We start from the raw sequence: 24,158 nt of genomic DNA, 5'->3' as shown, positions 1-24,158 counted from the left end.
CCCATGTGTGTAGGCAGCCAGAGAGGAGGTATGGAAAAGCAGGACCCCTTCTAGAGACCACACGTCTCTCAGTATGACTGGGTCCTCAGGTGCAAGGGAAGAGGGGCATAGCATTGGACATGGCGATGGGGATGAAGGCGAGAGAACAAGTACTCAGAGGTATGATTGACAGGACTTAGGGCAGACCAGATGTGAGAGATGGAGAACTTTTTAAGGATAACTCCTGGTTCTCTGTCCTGAGCGGTAAGTGAATCTGAGTGGTAAGTGAAATTTACATTTACAGAAATATGGCTGAAAAGAAAGGTGGCATGTGGTACCCAGCCCTACATACTCCATCCCAGGAAATCTAAATTCCCTCCATGGCTATTAACAGCCCTGAATGTCGTGATTATGTTGTTAGTATTGACTGTCCCTTCAGGACCGGCTAAGAAGCTCTTATAGTCAAAATTTAGTTTTAGCAACATCGGCACCAGACATTCGGCATTTCTTTAAGTGGGGGAGGGAGGTTGTGACCGGATCTCAGGCTCAAGCCCCTTTGCATTTAATTAGATTACAGAGAAATTGCCATGAAATAACAAGTGTGACCAAGTGGATACACTTAGAGAATCTTAGTTGTAGGTGAAGAGCCTTTCTTCATCTATTCTGTTTGGATACTTAGGGCTCAGCGACAGGGTTGGCCGTCTATCTTGTGTACTAGCAGCGTGGGGGAGTCAGAACCTCAGTTGATGTCCTGGGTGATGCTTCCCCAGAGTGTGGTCCTCAAACTCTAGTCCTGGAGCTTCTTGGAGAATTCCCAGCATGGTTAGAGGCTCTGGGAAGTTCTGTGTAAAGTAGCCTGCTGAACTTTGTCTAACCCAGCATTCCCCAAACTCATTTGACCAGTGAAGCCCCCTTTTCAGGGAACACTATTAATAATCCATTAAGCTCATGTTTCATGGAGCACATATTGGGAAATGCTGACTTAGAGCTCAGAAGTTGCACTTAGTCCAGAGAGAATCAGCTCAGGGAAATGTGGATTCTAGAACTTTATTTTGTCCTTCTTAAAAGTATTGATACTTTCAGATGTGTACTGGAATAAGCTGCTTTGACTCCTAGTGACTTGACACTTATTAATGATGCTCAGCCAATTTTACCCACATACAGCAGGTGGGCAGCCCACAAATAAACGTGGTCCATCTGCTTTCTGAGGCACAGAAAGCCTCCCCGAGGCTTCCAGCATCAGCCTGGCCCAGGAGCCCAGGGTCTCTGCCTCTCAAAGCTTCACGACAACCAGCATAAATGACCTCTCTCTGAGGGAGGGGAAGCAGTCCCAGCTGGAAACAGCAAAACTGATTTTCTTACAGGGCTGATAAACTGTCTTCGTAACCACTCTCTGTCTTTTGATTTAGAAATGGATTGCTCTGAAAGAGGGCAGTTATTTGGGCATAAATGTTCGTGTGTATTCATGGGAAAAATATCTGCCTTGTTCCTTTAGAATCATACCTCATATGTCTTCCTTAAGAATTTCCTAAAACGGCCATTATAGGAAAAAGCAGCACTCAGGGTGGCTGCTACGACACACACACCCCTTTGACAAAGTGACATTTGGGATTTGCAGCTCAGGTGGAGAGGCAGTTGATTTTGTTTGCCTGCAAAAGCTTTGTGATTTTGAGTTTGATCACAATTCAGCCAAAAGCTCTGAAGCCTTTTTTTAACATTATGAAGTTAGAGACCCGGGGGAAGACCGAAGGACAGAACATTCAGTGGAAGGGAAGGTGTGTCCTTACCGTTTGAAAGGAAGGCATCCTCTGAGTCACTTCCGGGTCTCCAAGATGAGGTGACAAAAGCTGATGAAACGGCGTGACCATTGTGTCTATCACATTGAGACAGGTAGACACTTAGGATTCTGTGCCTCTACCTGCTATGCTGAAGTGTCGAGTGAGAAAAAGAGGAGAAGAATCTAGGCATCCCGAGTCAATATTTCTAAAAAGTCAGGTGATAGATGATAAGTCTTCTCAGTCGTCTCCTCAAAATGCTTGTCTAAATAAACAAGTAAATAAACAATACTCCCTGAATCTCATGTCCAGGTGATCACCTCTGATTTGCAGTCGTAAGTTCCATGAGAGAATTCTGAAGGAGTAAATAGGAACTTCATACAGTAGATTCTGTTGGTTGTAATATAGTAAATAAAAAATGTATGGAATTATTGTTCTGTTATTCTATTTATTTGGCTTTATATGGGAGAGTTAAAAGGTGCCAGTTGATGAACTGTGCTGTTTATGGTGATATAAATAAAGGTCGGTCATATGCCCTCGGATGACATTTTTCTGGGAAAAATCAAATTAGATTTTTGACTTATAGCATGTTTTCAAAGAAGGTAACCCATAAAAGTGTTTGAGGCCTACTTTATTTATGGATGACAGTATGGTTCCAAATTACATTAGATTGTAAATCTTCATTTTGTTGAACAAGAGTACCTTATTATTAATGTTTATTTATGCTCTGGCATTTCTCCTTCTGGTCCTTAGTTCATGCCCTTTTAAAAACCTAGTTGAATGTGTATTGCATTTACAATTTGATATCCTTTGGGGTTTTGTTTTGTTTTGTTTTTTCCCATTGAATGTCATAATGAGCATTTTTTCTGTTTTTTAAGGCACATACTTTAAAAATACATAATTTTAGATGCTAGCATTCCATTACTTGTTTTCTTCCCCCAATTGTTTAACATTTTGGCTGCCTTAAATTACTTTAAATATTGCTGTGATGAACATCTTTACGTGTACATATAAAATATATATATATCTTTATCCATATTCCAGCCTAGAGTAGATTACCAACAGGAAAACCATACATCAGAGTGTGATTACATTGAAGACTGTTGTTAAAGCCTGGCTGCTTTTCTTATTGAGCTGAGAAGCCCTTTAAGCCTCCTAACATGGGGGCATTTACCTTGCATAAACCTGATGTAACCTCATTTTGGTTGATAACTCAGGCACATTAGATACCTAGTCCTTAACACAACCCTTGGGGTGATTTTTACAGCTATCCATCCCATATCAAAAGCAAGTCAACCCACATCCCATTCTGTTTTGCTATTACATCCTATATGCTTCAAGAAGCTGGGAAGTCAGATTTCCAAGCTTGTTAGGAATTATCAGTATTCTCAGTCAATACTCAGTAAGACTCAGATGAGAGACCTCAGTAGAGAATGCAGAGTGCGGGTACTCTGACACCTATTCTGTGACTGGCTCAGGTTTCTGGGGGCTTTCTAGATATGCAGGGTGCTACTCAGGTCTAAGTGCATTTTGAAATGGTATTTATTAAACCCTATAGGAATCTGACCCTGAAAAAAAGACACGTATTCACCTACTGCCCTCCAATGCTGACCCAATTTTTATGGGTTTTTTTCCCAAAATGATTTCCTATGTTTGATTCCTTTAGGACTGTAATAATTTTCTGTAAAACGTTTCCAACTACAAATGGGTGTTGTAAATCATGACGTCATTTTCTTAAGGAGGCAAGATAACCACATTTTTATATTCATTAACTAACATAAACAAAACCTATGTCAGCTTTAGTTAAGATCACTTTTCCAGGAGTATCCATTAGGAGTTCTTGTCAACAGATCAGCTTTGGCAGGTAAAAAGACAAATCATAAAGCAGCCAAAAAAAAAAGGACTCTCAACCAATATTATGAAAGACATACTGGCCAGCATTTTAAAGGAATAGGTTTCTAAGCTAGTATTACAGCCTTATGCACTCTTCCAGCTTTACCTAAACTGTAATCAAAGGTAGAGCTGATGTTTATGTGATATTTATAACGTCTGTAGTCATCATTTTAAAGTCACAGTAGTATAGAGGTGAAATTCTTGCCATTCGGTTTGTGGAGGTAATGGGAGAAAAATTGGTTCCCAGATGAAGCATAGCAAAGCAGATCTCGTGTATGTGTGTGTGTGTGTGTGTGTGTGTATGTGTGTGTAAGCTGTACATGCAGGGTTTGCAAACCACCATTAACATAGTGGCATGTAGGGCTTTTCCATCTCATACACCATGACAACATAGCCAGGTGTCCCTTTGCCCTTTCGTCTCTGTGGAACGGAAATGTGTTTGCCCACCAGCACCTGTAAACTCTGTTAAGTGCAGTGGGTTCCTGTATATTTGTATTTTAGGTTATTCTCCTCGCCCCCAACACCCTACGTCTTACCAGGGTCACGTTTCTCATTGTGATAGATCGTTGTATGAAATCAGACCATTTTGGAGGAGGGGGACAGGTATCACTTTTGTCATGGCAAACAGCACACTTTGAGATAACAATTTATACTTAGGCCTTAAATGTGTAAAATGACATAATGGAAAATACCTTGGGGGTAAGGATAAGCATTTCAACAGAAACGGAACACCTTTTGCAAACCATTGTACAATTAGTCCATTGTTCTGTACTAAAAAAAAAAAAAAACTTCCTGGCAGTGAAAAACAAGTATTTGAAAAGGTATAATGAAAAAGCATTTGTGCAGCTTAAGTTTGAGAAAGAAATGCCAAGAATTCAAAACTCTGTCAGGCTGCTTCACTTCCTTTTTCTTATTTACCTTTTTTTTTTAACCTTTAATTTAGGGAAAAAATAAGTTACCATAGCAACATTAGGAAGTGGTCCTGCTACCTCAGTGCATTTTGTAGGTTATATAAAAGCTGGATGTCCTCCAGGACCACCGGACTTTTCCTGCCCAGGGTCACCATCAGAACTGTCCCCTCTGATAGAGATGGGGGAGGGGTTTTGACTGCATGTAAAGTGTTCCCGCACTCTGTGGAGGAGAGAAAAAAAACCAGCATGCATAGAATTAAGTTCTGAGCAGCAAGGTACCAGGAGTTGTTTAATATTGAGGAAAGTTGGTTTAATATTGAGGAAAACTTCTTCCATTTTTTTTTGGGAGAAGGATTCTTGATCCTGAATGGATAATGGAATATTTGAAGGGAGAAAAGGATAGAGAACGTTCTAACCGTGGAGTGAGAGGTGGGTCAAGCCTGGAGACTTGGAATTTGTGATAAAGGGAGGATTGGCCATGGTTCTTGGGGGTACACAGGAGAGAGGCTATTCTGACCAGAAGAGTCAAGTCAGCAGTATAATCAGGGTTTACAGAGAAGGAGCTGAGGAGGGCTTCGAAATCCAGACTGAGGTGTTTGAATGGAGATGGTTCCAATGGGACCACGAGAAGACTTCGTTACATGGCGTCCAAGTCCTCCTTCAGCTCAGGCCCTTGGTTCTTAGCAGGGGGAATAAAGGAAGTGAGATGGGAATATTAAGCCACGGAGCCTTTATTTTTTATTTTATTTTTTTTAAGATAGTAGTCATTTATTTATTTATTTTTGGCTGTGTTGGGTCTTTGTTTCTGTGCGAGGGCTTTCTCTAGTTGGCGGCAAGCAGGGGCCACTCTTCATCGCGGTGCACAGGCCTCTCACTATCGCGGCCTCTCTTGTTGCGGAGCACAGGCTCCAGACGCGCAGGCTCAGTAGTTGTGGCTCACGGGCCTAGTTGCTCCGTGGCACGTGGGATCCTCCCAGACCAGGGCTCGAACCCGTGTCCCCTGCATTGGCAGGCGGATTCTCAACCACTATGCCACCAGGGAAGCCCAGCCTTTATTTTTAAAACTGAATAAATTTATGTCATTTTACAGTATTGGCCCCAAGTCTCAGAACATTCACCTCTCTCCTTTGTGAGCACAGATAACTCTGGACTTGTCTCCTTATAGGGTGTAGGATTTCTGCGTCCTAAGAACAGGACATCAGACCAAGACTGTTTCAGCCATTTTGCCCCTGTTGGAAAGAGCTCTATCACATTCTCAGTGCAAACTGCTTATTTCTTATTTCACCAGTAGCAGAGATGAAATTAAGAGTACGTCCATCACAGGTGTACAAAGCAAAGATGTACTTGTAATCCGTCAATAGAAAAATGACACCATCTGTTGGCAATGCAGAAAATGACACTGAAGATGTCATGGAGGGTCAGGTGTTAAATCCAGAATCACAAAGAGGTCTGACTCTCTGTTGCTAGGGTATAAAGAATGCTAATTATAAAGAAGTCACTGATACAAATAGAAAAATGAATATCTATAAATTCCTCTTACGGCCTTTCAGAGATTCATTTACAGACTGGTGAGATGTTTGTGTATTTAAGTCTCAGAATGGGAGAAAGAAAAACAGACCAGAGATTGTGGCCCTATGTTGAAGGTGATAGCAAATGAAACAGTTTTTGTCATATACTGTGTGATATAATTTATGGCGGTACAAATGCATTTCTCAACCTGGAAGGGGTGGGGTGGTAGGGGTGGCGGAGGGTAAGAGAACACCTTGGTTCTTGCCATGATAATCTTAAAATTCAGTTTCCTATCAAACTGCAGTCTTCTTATGCCTCTTGTGTTGGCCCCTGGTTTTAGTATTCATGAGGCCCATATGTGCATTAAAAAATAAAATAAAACAAAACACTCACCCAGCATCACAGAAAAACTCGCCCATCCCTTTGACAGGGTTTTCGGTTAATTTATGCAGGCCCCTTTGCACTTCAGCATTTTCCCCACTGGTTGCTAGGCAACCATTTGAGTTACTGCGCATGCCTTTTTTATGATAAGTGTCATTATGATTATTTTTTAATTATATGACTGGGACTATAGATTAAAACAGCATATTGTCACTCATCCTCTGCCGCTGCTTCTAGCATTCTCACACACTCCTAGAATCACCTTCCAAAATTTACATGACAGCGATTTATGGGGGGGTTTTTTTGTTTTGTTTTGTTTTGTTTTTAATATTTCTGCCTTCACAAAGGAAGTAGAGATGGCATCATAAGGGAAACGAGATTTTTGTGAAAAATGACTGTACTGTATCTTCCGAGCTGTTATTGATCTGGATAGGCTGAGTCAGATATGAGGGTCCTGAACCTAAATTATGAACATCTGGTTCCTTTGACCATGTCTGCTTCTAACATTGAGTGATGCTAAATGCTTACATTGCTTTATAGCCTGTTTCTCAAAGTTACAAAATGCTAAGCGTTCGTTGCTCTTAAATGTGCTTTCAAATAAAGCTACCATGAATTTGCGGGGAGGGTACAGCACTGATCCCAGGAACATGAGGCAGCCATGCTTGCTAAATATGTTTGTTCTTTTCAGCACAAATGACTCCATACACACAAAACGAAGTTAGGCAAGATGAAGGGGTTCCACTGGCAAATAATCATAAAGGTTTGTGTAGTTCACAGTGTGGAAAAATGCCCTAAGGAGGAGTAAGACTGAAAAGATAGACAGTCCCTGGTACATACGAAAGCTTTTCATTTGAGTTTCCAGAGTATATTCTAACATATTATTTTCTGAATATAAAGTGGATTTGAAAACAAAGGGATATGGAAATAAAGTCAGTATTTTTTTTTTTTTTTTTTTTTTTTACCAAGTCAATTACTACTCATTTAGAAATGGAATTTTTGGTGGAATGGGACACTTTAAATATTTGTATCAAACTGAAGAGAGGTTCACTCTGAAAGAGAAATCCACAGTGGACTTCCCATAGGTATGACAGAAGTGGAGATCTACTGGTATTCTAATGTGATTTTGAAGTTAGCACTGGGGACATTAATCTCCCATATAGTTGTAGGATTTTCTTTGATTTGAAGAGCCCCATGTTTATATGCATGGGATGCCATTTGCTTTTTTGACATTTTTCTGAAATAAAATACAAGTTTTTCTCTGTAGTGCATGATCTGTTATGTTTTTGTTCGTTTCTCCCCTGCCCCCCTACAGTTCAGGGCGACAGCTCAGTGAAGTCTTCATTCAGTTACCTTCAAGAAAAGAATTACCAGAATACTATGAATTAATTAGGAAACCGGTGGATTTCAAAAAAATAAAGGTAGATCCTTTGTTTACGAACTTTATTTTTTAAGTAAATAAAGTAGAAGTGTAAATTCATTGAAATGATTACAGTTAGGACTTGACAGTGGTAACCTATCTGACTGCCGCTGACACCCATCCAGGGCTCGGCACTAAAAAGGTCGGGATGTTCTTGTGCCTTTAAATGTATGTTATTAAATCAATATACTGAGAGCTCGTATTGATTATATTGCATTTTATTTAAAAAGTTCCAGACTCCTTCCTCGATCCCACTGCTCTTCCTGGTTCCCATCATATGCTCCTTACTCCCCCTTACAAGAAGGAATACACGTGGGAGGGTGGTCTCTGTTTATGACACCCCCTGGAGTTGTGTAGTCCCACCTCCCTGGCAGGACTGTCTACTGGGAAGACAAATGGAAAATCAGGCTTTGTTAACCAAGTAATGATTGTTGTATTTCCACCACCACCCTCCCCCACTTTCCTCTGTTTTATCCAAAATTTGCATCAGGAAAGAATTCGTAACCATAAGTACCGAAGCCTGGGTGACCTGGAGAAAGACGTCATGCTTCTCTGTCACAATGCTCAGACGTTCAACTTGGAGGGATCCCAGGTGAGACATGTTTAACCTTAAACATGCTTGTGTTCTTTTAAGTAAAATATTTCATTTGCTACCGTCGCTACTATCCTGGCAGAAGAAAAGGAAAAATAAAAGCCCATATTTCCATGCTACCTATGTACGTCAATTGAGGCTTTGGCATTTTCAAATTAATGCCAGCTCCTTTGTACCATAGCTATGCTAGTTCCTACTTGTGCTTCCCTTAAAGGCTTGGCTTTTAATCAGAGGAGGAATTTAAGTTAATAACTTAATGTAATGCTTAAAAGCTAGAGGTACAGTTTTTGCATTTATAGAGATGGTGTATTTGGTTATATTTACCTTGGGTTTTCTGATTGTAAACTTTGCATCAGGAGCCGAAACTGCTGTTCTGTTTTAAAACAAAAAGTATATAGAAAAAATAACCACTGCCTCTAATTGTTACAGAAATGCTTTTTATCAGGTCAATTGCAATTCTCTTTACTCCCCTCCTCTGTAGTTAGCAAGTGTAAGAGTCTGTAAGTAAGTGACACTATTAAAATAACTAAGTTGGCGGAGGACACTTTCACTTTAATTACACCTCAATTCCACTCACCTTTTGTAGGGACTCCCCTTTTCCTATCTATGCTCTCATACCCATGAGGCAGAAAGAACAAGAAGAGAGGTCAATGTGTCTGCCAGCCAATGCAGAGTCAAGCCTCTTTCCGGATCAGACTTCTTTTATCTTCATGTCAATTCCAGTCACTAAATTGGAGAATGTGGGACTCCTCAGAATGTGCTTTGAACAGACCATACCTTTCCAGTTAATGGGAGTTAATAGAAGTATTATTTTGACCAAAACAATAGGTCGTGAAAGCAAGCCTTTTTCAAAGAAATTTAAGGTGAAAACTAGGACGCAGAGAGTAAATATAAGCGTCAAAAAGGAAGTCTTTTATGAATGACCACTTGTAGTTAGTGGATAGATTTGGGGGTTCTTCATAGGACTGTGGCAACATTGTGATATACACCCCATCCCACAGCCTCCCTGTCTGCCGACACCCACTGCCTCACCCCTGAACTGGGGTGACAAATGGCCTCTTGACTGGCTTCCCTCCGAGGCCCTCCTGGATGCTGGCCTATCTTTCTGTAACCACCTTTTTATCCTGTCCATCATCTACTGCCCACCAAGCTTCGAGCTTCCCCATGTACTGTTAAATTCTAGAATGAATTTAATCGCCGTAGTTTGCTTTCTAAAGTCATACACTAACTCTTTGGCCTCATTTCCTGCTGTTCCTCAACCTAAACAGTTCATGGTCCAGTAACAGTTCATGGTCCATAAACACTGGCTTCCCCAGATACACATGCAGTTGTAGGAAAGAATTATGAATACAGAGAGAGCCTTGACTTCGTCACAAGATAGTAACATCGTCCCATGTCATAACCAGGAAATTGGCAATGGCACCATCCCGGATGCATCTTTTTTTACTCTTGCCGCCCCACCTTTCTCCTTGCTTTCCTTTTCTAAAAAGGCCCTCTCCTTTCTCATGATCCCTGATGGGATCCTCCTCACCCTTAAGATCGAGCTCAACTCTAGTGTCCCTGGCAAATTCTGCCCCAGTGGCCCCATCCCAGTGTGTCATCTTCACCATTTTTAAGTGTACAGCTCAGTAGTGTGAAGTATATTTTCATTATTCTGCAACAGATCTCCAGAACACTTTCATCTTGTAAAACTAAAACCCTGTAATCATTCTGCCAGATACCATTCTACGTTCTCTTTCTACGAATTTGACTCCTCTAGATAGCTCATATAAGCAAATCACTCAGTGTTTGTCTTTTTGTGAATGGCTTATCATTTCACCTAGCGTCATGTCCTCAGAGTTTATCCATGTTGTGTAGGCTGCGACAGGATTTCTTTCCTTTTTAAGGCTGAATAATACTCCACGGTATGGATAGACCTCGTTTTGTTTCTTCACCCCTCTGTCGATGGACATTGGGTGTGCTTCTACCTCTTGGCTACTGTGAATAGTGCTGCTGTAAACATGGGTTTGCATGTATCTCTTCAAGACCCTGCTTTCAGTTCCTTTGGGTATATATCTAGAATTGGCATTGCTGGATCATATGGTACTTCTATTTTTAGTTTTTTGAGAAAACGGACCATTTTTGAACTTTCTCTCTCTCTCAGCAACTACACAGGGCTATGGTCAGGTGCATACACTAGTGAGAAAGCACTGATTGCAATAAGTATTGGCTGGTACTGATAAACTCAGTAACAAATAATAGCCCCCATTTTGTTAGGAGAATTGCATTTTTTAAAAAAGGTTGGTTTACCACAGTGTTTGATGGAACAACTTAAATAAGAAATAGTTTTTTTAAATACCGGTCTTGCTGTCAAAAATGAGAGGGCATCGTGTTGAAGCCCTCCCTTCCCTCCGAAGCATGCGCGTGCACACACACACTCTCTGAAATTATTTCAATGGCATGTGGACTTTTCCTGTAAGACTGTGTCTGCAGATTTGAGTTTGGTGTTTCCCTGCAGGCATAGACAATAACGTCGATGTTTCTACTAAAATTCACGTAAAATAATGCTGGTGTGTGGCACAGGGAAGAAAAGAGCTTGCTGCGAGTGTGAGTCTCGGGCCCTCAGCTTGAGGTTTTTAACAGGTGCCACTTTGACCCTTTAGATCTACGAAGACTCCATCGTCTTACAGTCAGTGTTTAAGAGTGCTCGGCAGAAAATTGCCAAAGAAGAAGAGAGTGAGGACGAGAGCAACGAAGAGGAGGAGGAGGAAGAGGAAGACGAGTCAGAGTCAGAGGGTGAGTCCATGTGGTTTCTCCACTGGTTTGGCCCTGGCCACCTGCATCGCTGTTTCCGCAGATGCCAACAGAGCAGACGCCGGAGTCAGGCACACCTGGACTCCAGGTCTTGTGGTCTTCCGTGTCCTAGCTGGGCAACCCCAGGCGGTGTACTTAACCCTGCTTGAGCTCAGTCTCCTCCTCTGTGAAACTGAAGTACTAAATGTGCCCCCAGTCATGCGAAGAGCTTAGCAAATGGCCAGGCTCACAGCAAACACGGATTGTTGCCTTTGGAAATCAGTGTAATATACATTTTCTACCAGCATGGCTGTTGATACCACCTATCTGTTGACCTAGCACAGTGGTTCTCTAACCTGGGTGATTGCTGGCCTCCACCCCTGAGTTTCTGATTCAGTGGCCTGCGGAAGGGTCTGAGAGTCAGCCTTTCTAACAGGTTCACAGGGGATGCTGATGTGACTGGACCCGGGACCACACTTTGAGAGTCACTGCTTTAGAAGATAATTGTCAAGCTGTGGTCCATTTTGTCCATCATGGATCAGATACTGATCCTGTCTTTATCTTGATATTTTATTCATTATGGCTCTGTTTGTTTGGCATGAGTTTTGAGTTTTTAAAACATTGCACTGAATAGTGTTTATCTTGATTACCGAGTTTTGGTGCCCTCTTAAACTTTGCACCCAAGGCAAGTAGCATATTTCAAAGGTTATGGCTGCCTTGACAAGTCTAAAATTTCTTCTTACCTAATTATGTTTTCACCCCATGCCTCCTCGCAAAGTAATAAATCCTAGTAGTTTGTAGTCTTCTATGTAAAACAGTTTAGGTATGCTTTAACATTTTTTATTAGATTTGTTTCTAATTACATACTTAGTACAGACAGCTTGGAAAATATTTTTAAGAAAGGAAAATCTGTATAATTCCATCACCCAATATACATTTAACTCCAGTTGCCTTCCAGTCTTTTTATATACGTAAATATTTTGTTTGTAAAAGTATAGCACACTGTTTTGTAGCATGGTTTTTCCATTACAAATATTTTCCCATAGCAATGAGTGTTTTTATACAGCAATACATATATTAACATCCGTTAATGAATGTACCGAAACATAGTAATCTCAATCCAAATAATGCTGTCCTGAAAATTCTAACCCATAAACCACTGCACACACTGTAAAAACATCTGACGCATACATATTGCTGCACAGAATGGAGTTGATATCTTTGTCAGCCGTGTACGTACGTGTCTGTTTCCCTATACCCTCATCTGTTCCCAGTATTGTTCTTTTGAGTGATTCTGCCTTTTAAGTATTAATTTAACCTTTTTCAGTTTCATATGGTTACTCCCTAGTTTTAATATCCTAGCATTTGATGATTAAGTCTACAAAAGCATATTTTAGCTAAACGTTTCCTCGTTTTAGAGCGAGATTTCTAATCTGTTTTCAAAGAGCTACCTTCTTATCCCAGCTATCGGTTGAGATACGTTTGCTCTAATCTCTCCTGAGACTTGGTATGTTAACTTTCTACGGCCGCTCTAACAAATTACCACAAACTTAGTGCCTCAATACAACTTACATTTATTATCTCACAGCCCTGTAGGTCACGGGTTTGCTGTGGGTCTCTCTGGGCCAAAATCAAGGTGTCACCAGCCTGGCTTCCTTTGTCGGGGCTCCAGGGGAGAATCCATTTCCTTGTGTCTCTTTCTCATGTTGCATCTCATTGACCCTCTCTTCGGCCTCCTCTCCATCCACATTTTTTTGCTGTTGTTGAGATATAATTGACATATAATAATATACTAGGTTCAGATATACAGCATAATGATGCGATGTATGTCTATATTGTGAAATGATCACACCTAAATCTAGTTAACATCCATCACCACACATAGTCAGAAAAAAATTTTTTCCTGTGATGGGAACTTTGAAGATCTACTCTCTGGGCAACTTTCAAATATGCACTACAGTGTTATTAATTATACTCACCATGCTGTACCTTAAACCCCACGACTTATTTTTTTATAACTGGATATTTATACCTTTGGATTCCCTGCACCCATTTCCCACCCCACCTCCCCACCTCTGGCAGCCACCCTATCTGTTCTCTGTATCTATGAGTTCAGTTGTTTTCTTTTTTTTTTTTTTTTTAATTTCACATATGAGATCATACAGTATCTGTCTTTCACTGACTTATTTCACTTAGCATAAAAGCCCTCGTGGTCCATCCATGTTGTCGCAAATGTCCTTTTTATAATTTTTAAAAATGTTTATTTTGTATTGGAGTATAGTCGATTTACAATGTTGTGTTCGTTTCATGCGTAAAGTGAAGTGATTCAGTTATACGTGTATCCATTCTTTTACAGATTCTTTTCCCATGTAGGTTATTACAGAATACTGAGTAGAGCTTCCTGTACTGTACAGTAGGTCCTTCTTGGTTATCTATTTTATATATAGTCGTGTGTATGTGTTAATCCCAAACTCCTAATTTCCCACCGCCCCCACCCCCAACCCCTGGCCCTGCCACCTTTCTTCTTTGGTATCTGTAAGTTTGTCTTCTAAGTCTGTGGGTCTGTTTCTGTTTTGTAAATAAGTTCATTTGTATCACTTTTTTAGATTCCACATATAAGCGATATCATATGATATTTGTCTTTCTCTGTCTGACTTACTTCACTTAGTTTGATAATCTCTAGGTCCATCCATGTCACTGCAAATGGCATTATTCTTTTATGGCTGAGTAATATTCCATTGTATATATGTACCCCATCTTCTTTATCCATTCCTCTGTGGATGGACATTTAGGTTGCTTCCATGTCCTGGCTCCTGTAAATAGTGCTGCAGTGAACATCGGGGTGCATGTGTATTTTCAAATTATGGTTTTCTCCAGATATGTGCCCAGGAGCGGGATTGCTGGATCATATGGCGTGTATATGTCAACCCCAGTCTCCCAGTTTATCCCTCCACCCCCTTTCCCCGCTGGTAACCATAAGTTTGTTTTGTACATCTGTGACTCTATTTCTGTTTATGTACCATTTTACTGAGATGATCATTATAAGTTTTAGCCTTCATTCTGTTAATGTGTTGAATCATATTGATTGATATATTGATGTTGAACCAACTTGCATCCCTGGAATAAATCCCACTTAACTATGGTATATGATTCTTTTAATGTATTGTTGAATTCAGTTTGCTAATATTTTGTTGGGGATTTTTGCATCTACATTCATCAGGGATATTGGCCTATAATTTTCTTCTTTTCTTGCAGCCTTCTTGTCTGGTTTTGGTATCAGCATAATGCTACCCTCGGAAAATGAGTTTGGAAGTGTCCCCTCCTCTTCCGTTTTTTTGTTTGTTTGTTTTTGGGGTTTTTGGGCAAAAATTTGAACAGGATAGGTATTCATTCTAATTCTTCTTTAAATGTTTGGCAGAATTCACCAGTGATGCCGTCTGGTCTTGGACTTTTGTTTGATGGGAGGTTTTTGACTGTGGACTCAATTTCCTTACTAGTAATTGGTCTTTTTCTATTTTCTTTGTGATGCAGTCCTGGTAGGTTGTCTGGTTCTACAAATTTATCTGTTTTTTTCCTAGGCTGTATGATTTGTTGGCACATAATCGTTCATAGCAGTCTCTCGTGATTCTTTGCATTTCTCTGATAACAGTTGTAACATCCCCTCTATCATTAGTGACTTTATTTGAGTCCTCTCTCTTTTCTTCTTGGTGAGTGTAGCTAAAGATTTGTCCATTTTTTAAAATCTTTTCAAAGAACCGGCCCTTAGTTTCATTGATCTTTTCTATTGTCTTTTTACTCCCTACTTTTTTGTTGTTGTTGCTTGTTTGTTTCCAGTTTGATCTTTGCTGTTTCCTTCCATCTACTAAGTTTGGACTTCATTTGTTCTTCTTTTTGTAGTTCCTTGAAGTATAAAGTTAGGGTGTTTTATTTGAGATTTTTGTTTCTTGATGTAGGCATTTATCACTGAACTTCCCTTCTAAGGTTACTTTTCTGCATCCTGTAAATTTTGGCATGTTTGATTTCCATTTTCATTTGTCTGAAGGTATCTTTTAATTTACTCTTTTGGTTTCCTTGTTGAGCCATTGGTGGTTCAGTAGCATGTTGTTTAATCTCCAAACAAGTGTGAATTTTCCAGTTTTCCTCTGGTAGTTGATTAGTTTCATGTCATTATGGTTGAGAAGGCTTATTGATACTTCAATCTGCTTAAATTTATTAAGACTGGTTTTGAGGCATCACATATGATCTATCCTGGAGAATGCTTCATGTGCACTTGAGAAGAATGTGTATTCTGTTGCTTTTGAATGGAATGTTCCATATATAACTGTTAAGTTCCTCTGGTCTAGTGTGTCATTTAAGGCCAGTGTTTTCATATTGATTTTCTGTCTAGATGATCTGTCCATTAGTGAAAGAAAGGTATTAAAGTCCCCTAATATTATTGTATTGCTGTCTATTTATCCCTCTATGTCTGTTAATAAATGTTATGTCCTCTTTTTGTATTGACCCTTTGCTACTATGTAATGCCTTTCTTTGTCTCTTATTACAGTCTTTAAAGTCTCTTTTGTCTGATGCAAGTATAGCTGGCCCAGCTTTCTTTTGGTTTCCGTTTGCATGGACTGCCTTTTTCCATCTGCTCACTTGCAGTGTGTGTGTCTTTGAGTCTCTTGTAGGCAGCATATAGATAGGTCTTGTTTTTTACCCATTCAGCCACTTTGTCTTTTGACTGGAGAATTCAGTCCATTTACATTTAAAGTAATAATTGATAGATATGTACTTATTGCCATTTTGTTCATTGTTTTCTGGCTGTTTTGTAGTTCTGTTTTTCTTCTTTTGCTGTCTTCCTTTGTCATTTGATGACTTTCTTTAGTAGTTTACTTAGATTCCCTTCTTTTTATCTTTTGTGTATATCTACTATAGGTTTTTGCTTTGTGGTTACCACGAGGCTTACATGTTATAACTTATATTTAGAAGAGTCTATTTTAAGTTGATAACAACTTAAGTTTGAATGTATTCTAAAGCTCTATGTTTGTACTCCTTCCCTCTGTTTTATGTTTTTTGTTTTTTGTTTTTTCCCCGCCCCCTCCCGCTCCCTGTTTTATGTTTTTGATGACACATTTTACATTTTTTTTATCTTGTGAATATACTTGTATATCCTCTAACTAATTATTATAGTTGTTAAAGTAAAAGATAAAAGTAGTAAAAATAACTATATTACTTATGTCTGGCTCTAGAAGTGATTAATCCACTAAATATACTATATATTTACTTTACCAGTGAGATTTATACTTTTATGTGTTTTCTGTTGCTAATCAGTACCCCTTCTTTTTAACTGAAATAAGTCCCTTTAACATTTCTTGAAAATTCAGGAGTTCTTGATGAACTCCTTTAGCTTTTAGTTATCTGGAAAATAACTTTATCTCTCCTTCAATTCTGAATGATACATTTGCCAGGTAGAATATTCTTGGTTGGAAGTTTTCTTCTTTCAGTATTTTGACTGTTTTGTGCCACTCACTTCTGGACTGCAAAGTCTCTGCTTAAAAATCTACCGATAGTCTTCTGGGGGGTTGCCCTTGTATGTAACAAGTTGTTTGTTTTTCTTTTGCTGCTTTTACAGTTCTCTTCTTGTGTTTAAGTTTTGACATTTTAATTGTCGTATGTCTAAGTGTGGGTCTCTTTGGGTCCCTCTTATTTGGGACTCTCTGGGTTTCCTGGATCTGGATGTATTTCCTTCTGCAGATGAGGGAAGTTTTCAGCCATTATTTCTTCAAATAAGTCTTCTACCCCTTTCTCTCTCTTCTCTTTCTGGGAGCCCTACAGTGTGAATATTGGTCCACTTTATGTTGTCCCATAAGTCCCTTAAGTTATCTTCACTCTGTTTCATTCTTTTCTTTTTGCTGCTCTGATTGGATGAGTTTCACTGCCCTGTCTTTGAGTTTACTGATCTTTCTTCTGCTTCATCTTGTCTGTTGTTGTACCCCTCTAGTGTACTTTTCAGTTATCATATTCTTCAGCTCTGTGACTTCTATTTGGTACTTGTTTATAAAGTTGGACATTGAACAACACAGGTTTGAACTGCATGGGTCCACTTGGAGGCAGATTGTTTTTCAATAAATACATACAGCAGTACTATACAATCTGCAGTTGGTTGAATCTGTGGATGCAGAACCCCAGATACAGAGGGCCAACTGTAAAGTTATACACAGATTTTCGACTGCACAGAGGGTTGGTGCCCCTAACCCCCATGTTGTTCAAGGGTTAATTGTGTTTTCTCTTTGAAGTTCTCACTGTTTTCATTCATTCTTCTCCCAAGTGAGTATCTTTATGACCATTATTTTTAACTCTATCATCAATCAGTCACCTAAGCCATTCATCTTTGTTTCATTAAAGACTTTTTTCTGAGGTTTTATCTTGTTCTTTCATTTGGAGCATATTCCTCTCTTTATTTTCCTTGACTCTCTCATTTGATAAAACAGCCATCTCTCCCAGTCTTGAAGGAGTGGCCTCATGGAGGAGACAAAAACTTTATCAGTCAACCTACACCCTAGCTCTTCCTTGTCTCTCACACCTTTGTGATTGTCCAAGCAGCCTACTTTTAGTGGCTCCCCCTAGTTGAAGGTGTGCCAAGACCTGTCAGTCAGTGTCTTAGAAGGGAGGATCTCAACACCTAGATTCAGGCTGATTGGAAGCCAGATCCTCAGGCAGCAGCTTTTTAAAGTATGCAGATACAGTCCAGTGGGACCACAGGCCTAAGTCCCACTTGACCACCAGAACCAGGCAATCTGAAGGTATCCCCTGGGCAGCACTTGCAAAAACCAGGGCACTGGGCGTGTGTAAAAGCTCCCCTCCATGAGACACTAGTGCTCTGGAGTATGGCAGAGGGAGAGTGCAAAGATAGCATCCCCCCTCCGCCAAGTTCTCTGGAAGGGATGACGGTCAGCCCTTAGATATGGGTTAAATTAGATGCCCGTCCTAGGCCGATGCTTTAAGATAAGCAGATAAGCCTCTTTTATGTAAAGTCTGGGTGCCTCTCAATCAGCTGACTTTGAGCTGGGTCCTGGGGCAGGTGAGTCTGAGCATGAGACTTTTACGAGCCATTTCTGAGCTGGCTGTAGCCCTGTGGGTCTTGTGGACACAAGCCCTGTTGGTTTTCAAAGCTAGATGTTTTGGGGGCATCCCTCAGGTGCAAGTCTTAAAAGTTGGGGTACCTGATGTGGGGTTCAAACCTTCACTCCTCCTGGAGAAGCTTCAGGTTTTCAGTTCCTTTCCAGTTGTGGGTCACTGCACCAAGGATGACATTTATTATGAGATTATGTATCAGCCTCTCTGCCTTTCTTACTTGCTTCAGTGTGGGTTTTTCCACATTTGTCCAATGCGTAGGTGTCGCTCAGCTAGTTTTTAGGTCTTTTTCAGAGGAGGTTGTTCCATACATACCTTAGATTTGGTGCGTCTGTGGGAAGAGGTAAGTTCAGGGTCTTCTTGTGTCACCTTCTTAAATCAGAACCTCATCTTCTTCCACTTTGAAGGACTCGTGTGATGAGATTGGGCCTAGCCTACCTGGTTAATCTAGGATAATCTCCCCATCTCAAGGTCAGTGGAATCCCTTTTGCCATGCAAAGTAACATATTCACAAGTTCTGGGGATTAGGACATGGACATCTCTGGGCGCCATCACTATTCTGCCTACCACCCTGGTTAACTGGAACTTGGCATAGGTCTGTGTAGTGGTGTCATAAAGCCTTTGGATGCTAGTTAAAGGGCCCATCTGATGGTCCAGTTTATTAGCCTAGTTTCAGGTGGGTTTTTTGGAGGGACATATCCACTGGCTCACAAAGCCTGATAGCTTTTGAGTGTCCCACACCCCAGTGAGTATTTAGATTATGTTCTTGAGGATGTATTTTCTTACCTTTACTGACAGTCTTCTGCCCTTTCACACCTCCCATGGATTGCCTGTTACTCCCGTGTCAGGAAGAGCCACACCTGTGTAGATAAAGATATTTCACTTTTTCTTTCCAAATTACTTTTTAAATTTTTAAAGGTTTTCACGCCTTCGTGCATTTCCATTAATAGGTAGACTTTTCCATCCCCAGTCTTCTCTTCAAGTCCCCACCTTATAGCTTATTAAGCAGTAGACACTTGGGTATGATATATGGAAGCCTGGACTAGGAATACTGTTTTGAGCACTAGGGTTTGCCAGCCTTTTGCCCTGTTTGGGATGGAGGAAGGGCATATGCTGCCCCTGCACTTCAGTTCAGAACACCTCTGCTCTCATCTTTTTTGTTAGCCTATACGTCCATGGAAGACTTCATTTCTCGAAACATTTTGTGGGTCCTTCCCCTTCACAAAAGAAGTCTGAAAATTTCTCTAAGATTCTTTCTGGAGCTGATTCTCTCCATGACAATATCTATTTCTAGGTTCCTTGAGACCCACCAAACATAATATTCTAACAAAACTGGTTTGAATGAGAGACTTTCATTCTCAGTCACTTCATCATCCATTCCTAAAAATACTGTTCTGTGGACACCTGTCCCAGAACAATGCCAGGGAACAGATTTTCTGTGAACCTTGGGATGTGCACCTATAACTATGGTATGAACACTTTGACTTCTTTCTTCCATGTGTTTTTATTTCTATCCTCAGAATAGCCCTGTGAGAGTGGAAGTGGGTGCCATCTTTCTGTGTGTGTATATACTTGAATGCTTTATATCTTTCTATACAGAAATATACGGAATTTTATGTCATCTATCAATCAATAGAGAGAGAATCATACACACACGGGGATGGATATATTTTCAAATATGGAGGTATACTTCTTTTTCTGGAAATAATCACCAGAAAGAGAGCAGTAGGGTGAGAGACTAGAGATGAGGAAAGAAACCTTTCAAATTCATTTGTTTTGTTTTGTTTTTACTTTCCATTTTGTACCTTTCTGTACTGTTAAAAATATTCAACTATGGATTTTCTTTTTAAGTCAACTGAAGTTATTTACACAATAAAATCATTGGCCTTTTTTTTTAACCTCTTACACTTATGTATACTTTTTAATGTCAAAGTTCTGTTTAAAAAAGTGCCCATTCCTCTGTTGATGGACATTGACGTTGCTTCTGTGTCCTGGCTATTGTAAATAGTGCTGCAGTGAACATTGGGGTGAATGTGTCTTTTTGAATTATGGTTTTCTCAGGGTATATACCCAGCAGTGAGACTGCTGGGTCATATGGTAGTTCTATTTTTAGTTTTTTAAGGAACCTCCATACTGTTCTCCATAGTGGCTCTATCAATTTACATTCCCACCAACAGTGCAAGAGGGTTCCCTTTTCTCCACACCCTCTCCAGCATTTATTGTTTGTAGATTTTTTAAATGATGGCCATTCAATGGAATATTACTCAGCCATTAAAAGGAATGAAATTGGATCATTTGCAGAGATGTGGATGGACCTAGAGACTGTCATACAGAGTGAAGTAAGTCAGAAAAACAAATATCGTATATTAACACATATATATGGAATCTAGAAAAATGGTATAGATGATCTTATTTACAAAACAGAAATAGAGACACAGACATAGAGAACAAACGTATGGACACCAAGGGGGGGAAGGTGGGGTTGGGATGAACTGGGAGATTGGGATTGATATATATACACTATTTTTTTTTTTTTTTTTTCACACACACACACTGTATTTTATTTTTACAAGAGATAAATCGACTGACACCAAGCTATATACACTATTGATACTATATATAAACTATATAACTAAAGAGAACCTACTGTATAGCTCAGGGAACTCTTCTCAGTGCTATGTGGTGACCTAAATGGAAAGGAAATCCAAAAAAGAGGCGATGTATGTATACGTATAGCTGATTCACTTTGCTGTACAGTAGAAACTAACACAACACTCTAAAGCAACTGTACTCCAATAAAAATTAATTATAAAAAAAATTTTTTTTAATGAAAAAATGCCCACACCCCTCCACGCAGTAGGTAAGGCAGCCCTCGCTATCCTGGTTAGGAAGATCCCTGTTCAACCATTAAGAGACCTGGAAAGGACCCAGCCCAGCTTCCCTCTGGGACCTCATTCCTTCTTGTTGCCCATTTAGGGTGACTGTGTAACTTATCATGCAAACTTAGACATGTTTGCAAGTGAAAGGGGTGCTAACTATAACTAGATAGGACAGTGGAGAACAGGCTTGGATCAATCGAGAATGTTCTGGGCACTCCGGGATGTTGGGTTTGTCATCTGCAGGTAGGCGATCATTTTCCTACCTGTAAAAAGATTTCCCTCTGATGCCTCATTGCTGTGTGTTTTGGTTTTGGTGTAGCAAAATCTGTTAAGGTGAAAATCAAGCTCAATAAAAAAGATGAGAAAGGCCGGGACAAAGGAAAAGGCAAGAAAAGGCCAAATCGAGGAAAAGCCAAACCTGTGGTGAGCGATTTTGACAGTGATGAAGAGCAGGATGAAAACGTAAGTGCGGCTGCCTTGCCTGAAGTCGGGAAGCGCTCCCCGCTTCTGCTTCCCTCTCGCACTCCCAGGCCCCTTCCAACCTCAATGCCTTATTACCCAGAAATGAAAATGTAAAGATTTGGTGTTGAGGGATGTGAACTGAGCTGCATGATTTAAAGCAAAGAATTTGGGGCTTTGCTTATTGCCTTTTTAATAGTCTTCAAAAATGCAAAACTACTAAATCAAGTTTCCTTTTCCCCTTTCTTATCTTCCCAGTGCCTACTTACAAATAGAGTTTTCTCCATGGCTGGTTAATATTTTATATCCCTAACACCCAGCATAGTGCCTAGGATACAGCAGTATACAGAGGAAATAATGATTCCGTGGAAGACTGACAAAAAGTGGGATGATGTCAGAGTTTGGGGTTTGAGTTGCTATTTCAGGTGCCGTGCGGAACACCCAGATGCGTCTTTAAGTACTTAGAGGTGTTATTTGTTTAAGATTTGAGAAATTCAGGGAGCCCTGACGGAGCCAGGCCCTGACATAAGGACCTTTCCAGATGGTACCATATTCAGTGCTTAGATTAGCATCCTAAGACAGATGTCACTGTCAACATATTACAGAAATCAGTGCTTAGGTTATGTGTGTTTTGCTGCAGGTCATGGAAGTAAATAGCAGAGGCTGAATTCAGACCCAAAGAGCATTAACTCAGTCTGGTGCACTCTCCCTGACTCTGTGGTCCACAAGGTAGCAGTGCACAAGCTTCTAATACAGTGCCTTTTAAAGGGCCCTCTATTTCTTTCACTTTCTAGAGGACCTCAGGTTCCCTACCACACACCCCCTTCTTTTTTCTTTCTGGAAAGTTAATTTTCCATGTTAGCATGTATGCTAGTTTGATTTTCCTTCAACATATTGCTATTTGGGTCTGTTGAAAAGGTTCAGCATTCTTATCCCACCCCACCCAGCCTTTTAACCCTTGACACAAGCATCTTCAAATACATTTAAAATCCTATGTTTTCTTTAAGTAGACAGCAAATGCATGGAATTTTTTTCTCCCATGAATTTTCTAAAAACGTAGTGCTGGCATAGACAGCGGGCACTGCTTTGGGACTTCCAAGTAGGAGCTCCCCTTTTCAGCATAGAGGCTGTTGATGCCTCTTTACTGGGAGGGTTAACTGTTTCCAAAATGTCATTTCTTTTCTACATTGCCTCTTGATGGCTAAATTGTCTTTTTTATCTTATTTTTACTTTTAGGAACAGTCAGAAGCAAGTGGGACTGATGATGAGTGATCAGTATGGACATTTTTTTCTTGGTAGAACTGAACTCCTTCTCCCCTCTGTCGTCTCCACTCAGTGAGTTCATTTGTCATATGGGCACTGGGTTGTTTCTATATCATTATCATCTATAAGCTAGCTTTAGGATAGTGCCAGACAAACATATGATATCATGGTGTAAAGAAACACACACTCATACACAAATCTTTGTAACATATTGTGACCAAATGGGCCTCAAAGATTAAAACAAACAAAAAAGCTTTTGATGGAAAATATGTGGGTGGATAGTATATTTCTATGGGTGGGTCTTGGTAACGGTTTGATTGTGCCTGGTTTTATCACCTGTTCAGATGAGAAGATTTTTGTCTTTTTGTAGCACTGATAACCAGGAGAAGCCATTAAAAGCCACTGGTTATTTTATTTTTCATCAGGCAATTTTCAAGGTTTTTATTTGTTCGGTATTGTTTTTTTTTACACTGTGGTACATATAAGCAACTTTAATAGGCGATAAATGTACAGTAGTTAGACTTCACCTACATAGACATTTTTCCATTTTATGCTCTGTGATCTGAAAAAAACGCTTTTTGAATTGTATAAGATTTATGTCTACTGTAAACATTGCTTAATTTTTTGCCCTTGATTTAAAAGAAAAGTTGTTTTGTTGAAATCGCTATTGAATATTGCAATCTATATAGTGTAATGGATGGCTTCTTTTGTCAACCTGATCTCCTATGTTACCAATGTGTATTGTCTCCTTCTCCCTAAAGTGTACTTAATCTTTGCTTTCTTTGCACAATGTCTTTGGTTGCAAGTCATAAGCCTGAGGCAAATAAAATTCCAGTAATTTCCAAGAATGTGGTGGTGGTGCGTTCCTAATAAAGAGATAACAGCTGAGCTCAACAAACACGGCCTCTGGTTTCTGAGTTCTAAGGGACTGAAACCCTGGTGCCTGAGTCACAGTCTCCTGCAGAGAGCCGGGCAAGCTCTTGCTGCAGCGCACGTGGTAGGAAAAAAATTTCAGAAGACTGACTGACAGAGAGAATCCCCTGGGATGAACCAGGTGTGTCGCAAGGGAGAGGAGTCTATTGCTTTTGTGACTTTAAACTTGTACAGCAGGAGAGACGCTGCCATGGACCGAGTCACGCTAAGCCCCTGCTCAACCTTTTCTAGTGGCTTAAATTCTATTTACGTGCCAGAAAATCTACAGGTATACCTCAGAGA

The 24,158-nt window shown here is 40.1% G+C and overlaps 1 protein-coding gene across 5 annotated transcripts in view; it reads left to right on the top strand.

Annotated features, from left to right (window-relative positions):
* The window catches only part of SMARCA2 (SWI/SNF related, matrix associated, actin dependent regulator of chromatin, subfamily a, member 2), a 176,318-nt gene extending 152,527 nt beyond the window's left edge, over positions 1 to 23,791 (top strand). For all 5 annotated transcript variants that reach the window (XM_059924827.1, XM_059924823.1, XM_059924825.1 and 2 more), the window contains 5 exons: positions 7,761 to 7,866; positions 8,356 to 8,457; positions 11,100 to 11,232; positions 21,541 to 21,683; positions 22,917 to 23,791. In XM_059924827.1, the coding sequence (XP_059780810.1) occupies positions 7,761 to 7,866; positions 8,356 to 8,457; positions 11,100 to 11,232; positions 21,541 to 21,683; positions 22,917 to 22,952 (520 nt within the window). In that variant the 3' untranslated portion in view covers positions 22,953 to 23,791. The remainder of the gene's footprint in view (positions 1 to 7,760; positions 7,867 to 8,355; positions 8,458 to 11,099; positions 11,233 to 21,540; positions 21,684 to 22,916) is intronic.
* The last annotated feature ends 367 nt before the right edge of the window (positions 23,792 to 24,158 follow it).

This window comes from Balaenoptera ricei, chromosome 6 (genome assembly GCF_028023285.1).
Source record: "Balaenoptera ricei isolate mBalRic1 chromosome 6, mBalRic1.hap2, whole genome shotgun sequence".
Taxonomy (NCBI): Eukaryota; Metazoa; Chordata; class Mammalia; order Artiodactyla; family Balaenopteridae; genus Balaenoptera; species Balaenoptera ricei.
Note: the sequence above shows the minus strand (reverse complement) of the source record. Positions and strands in the feature narration are given on the sequence as shown.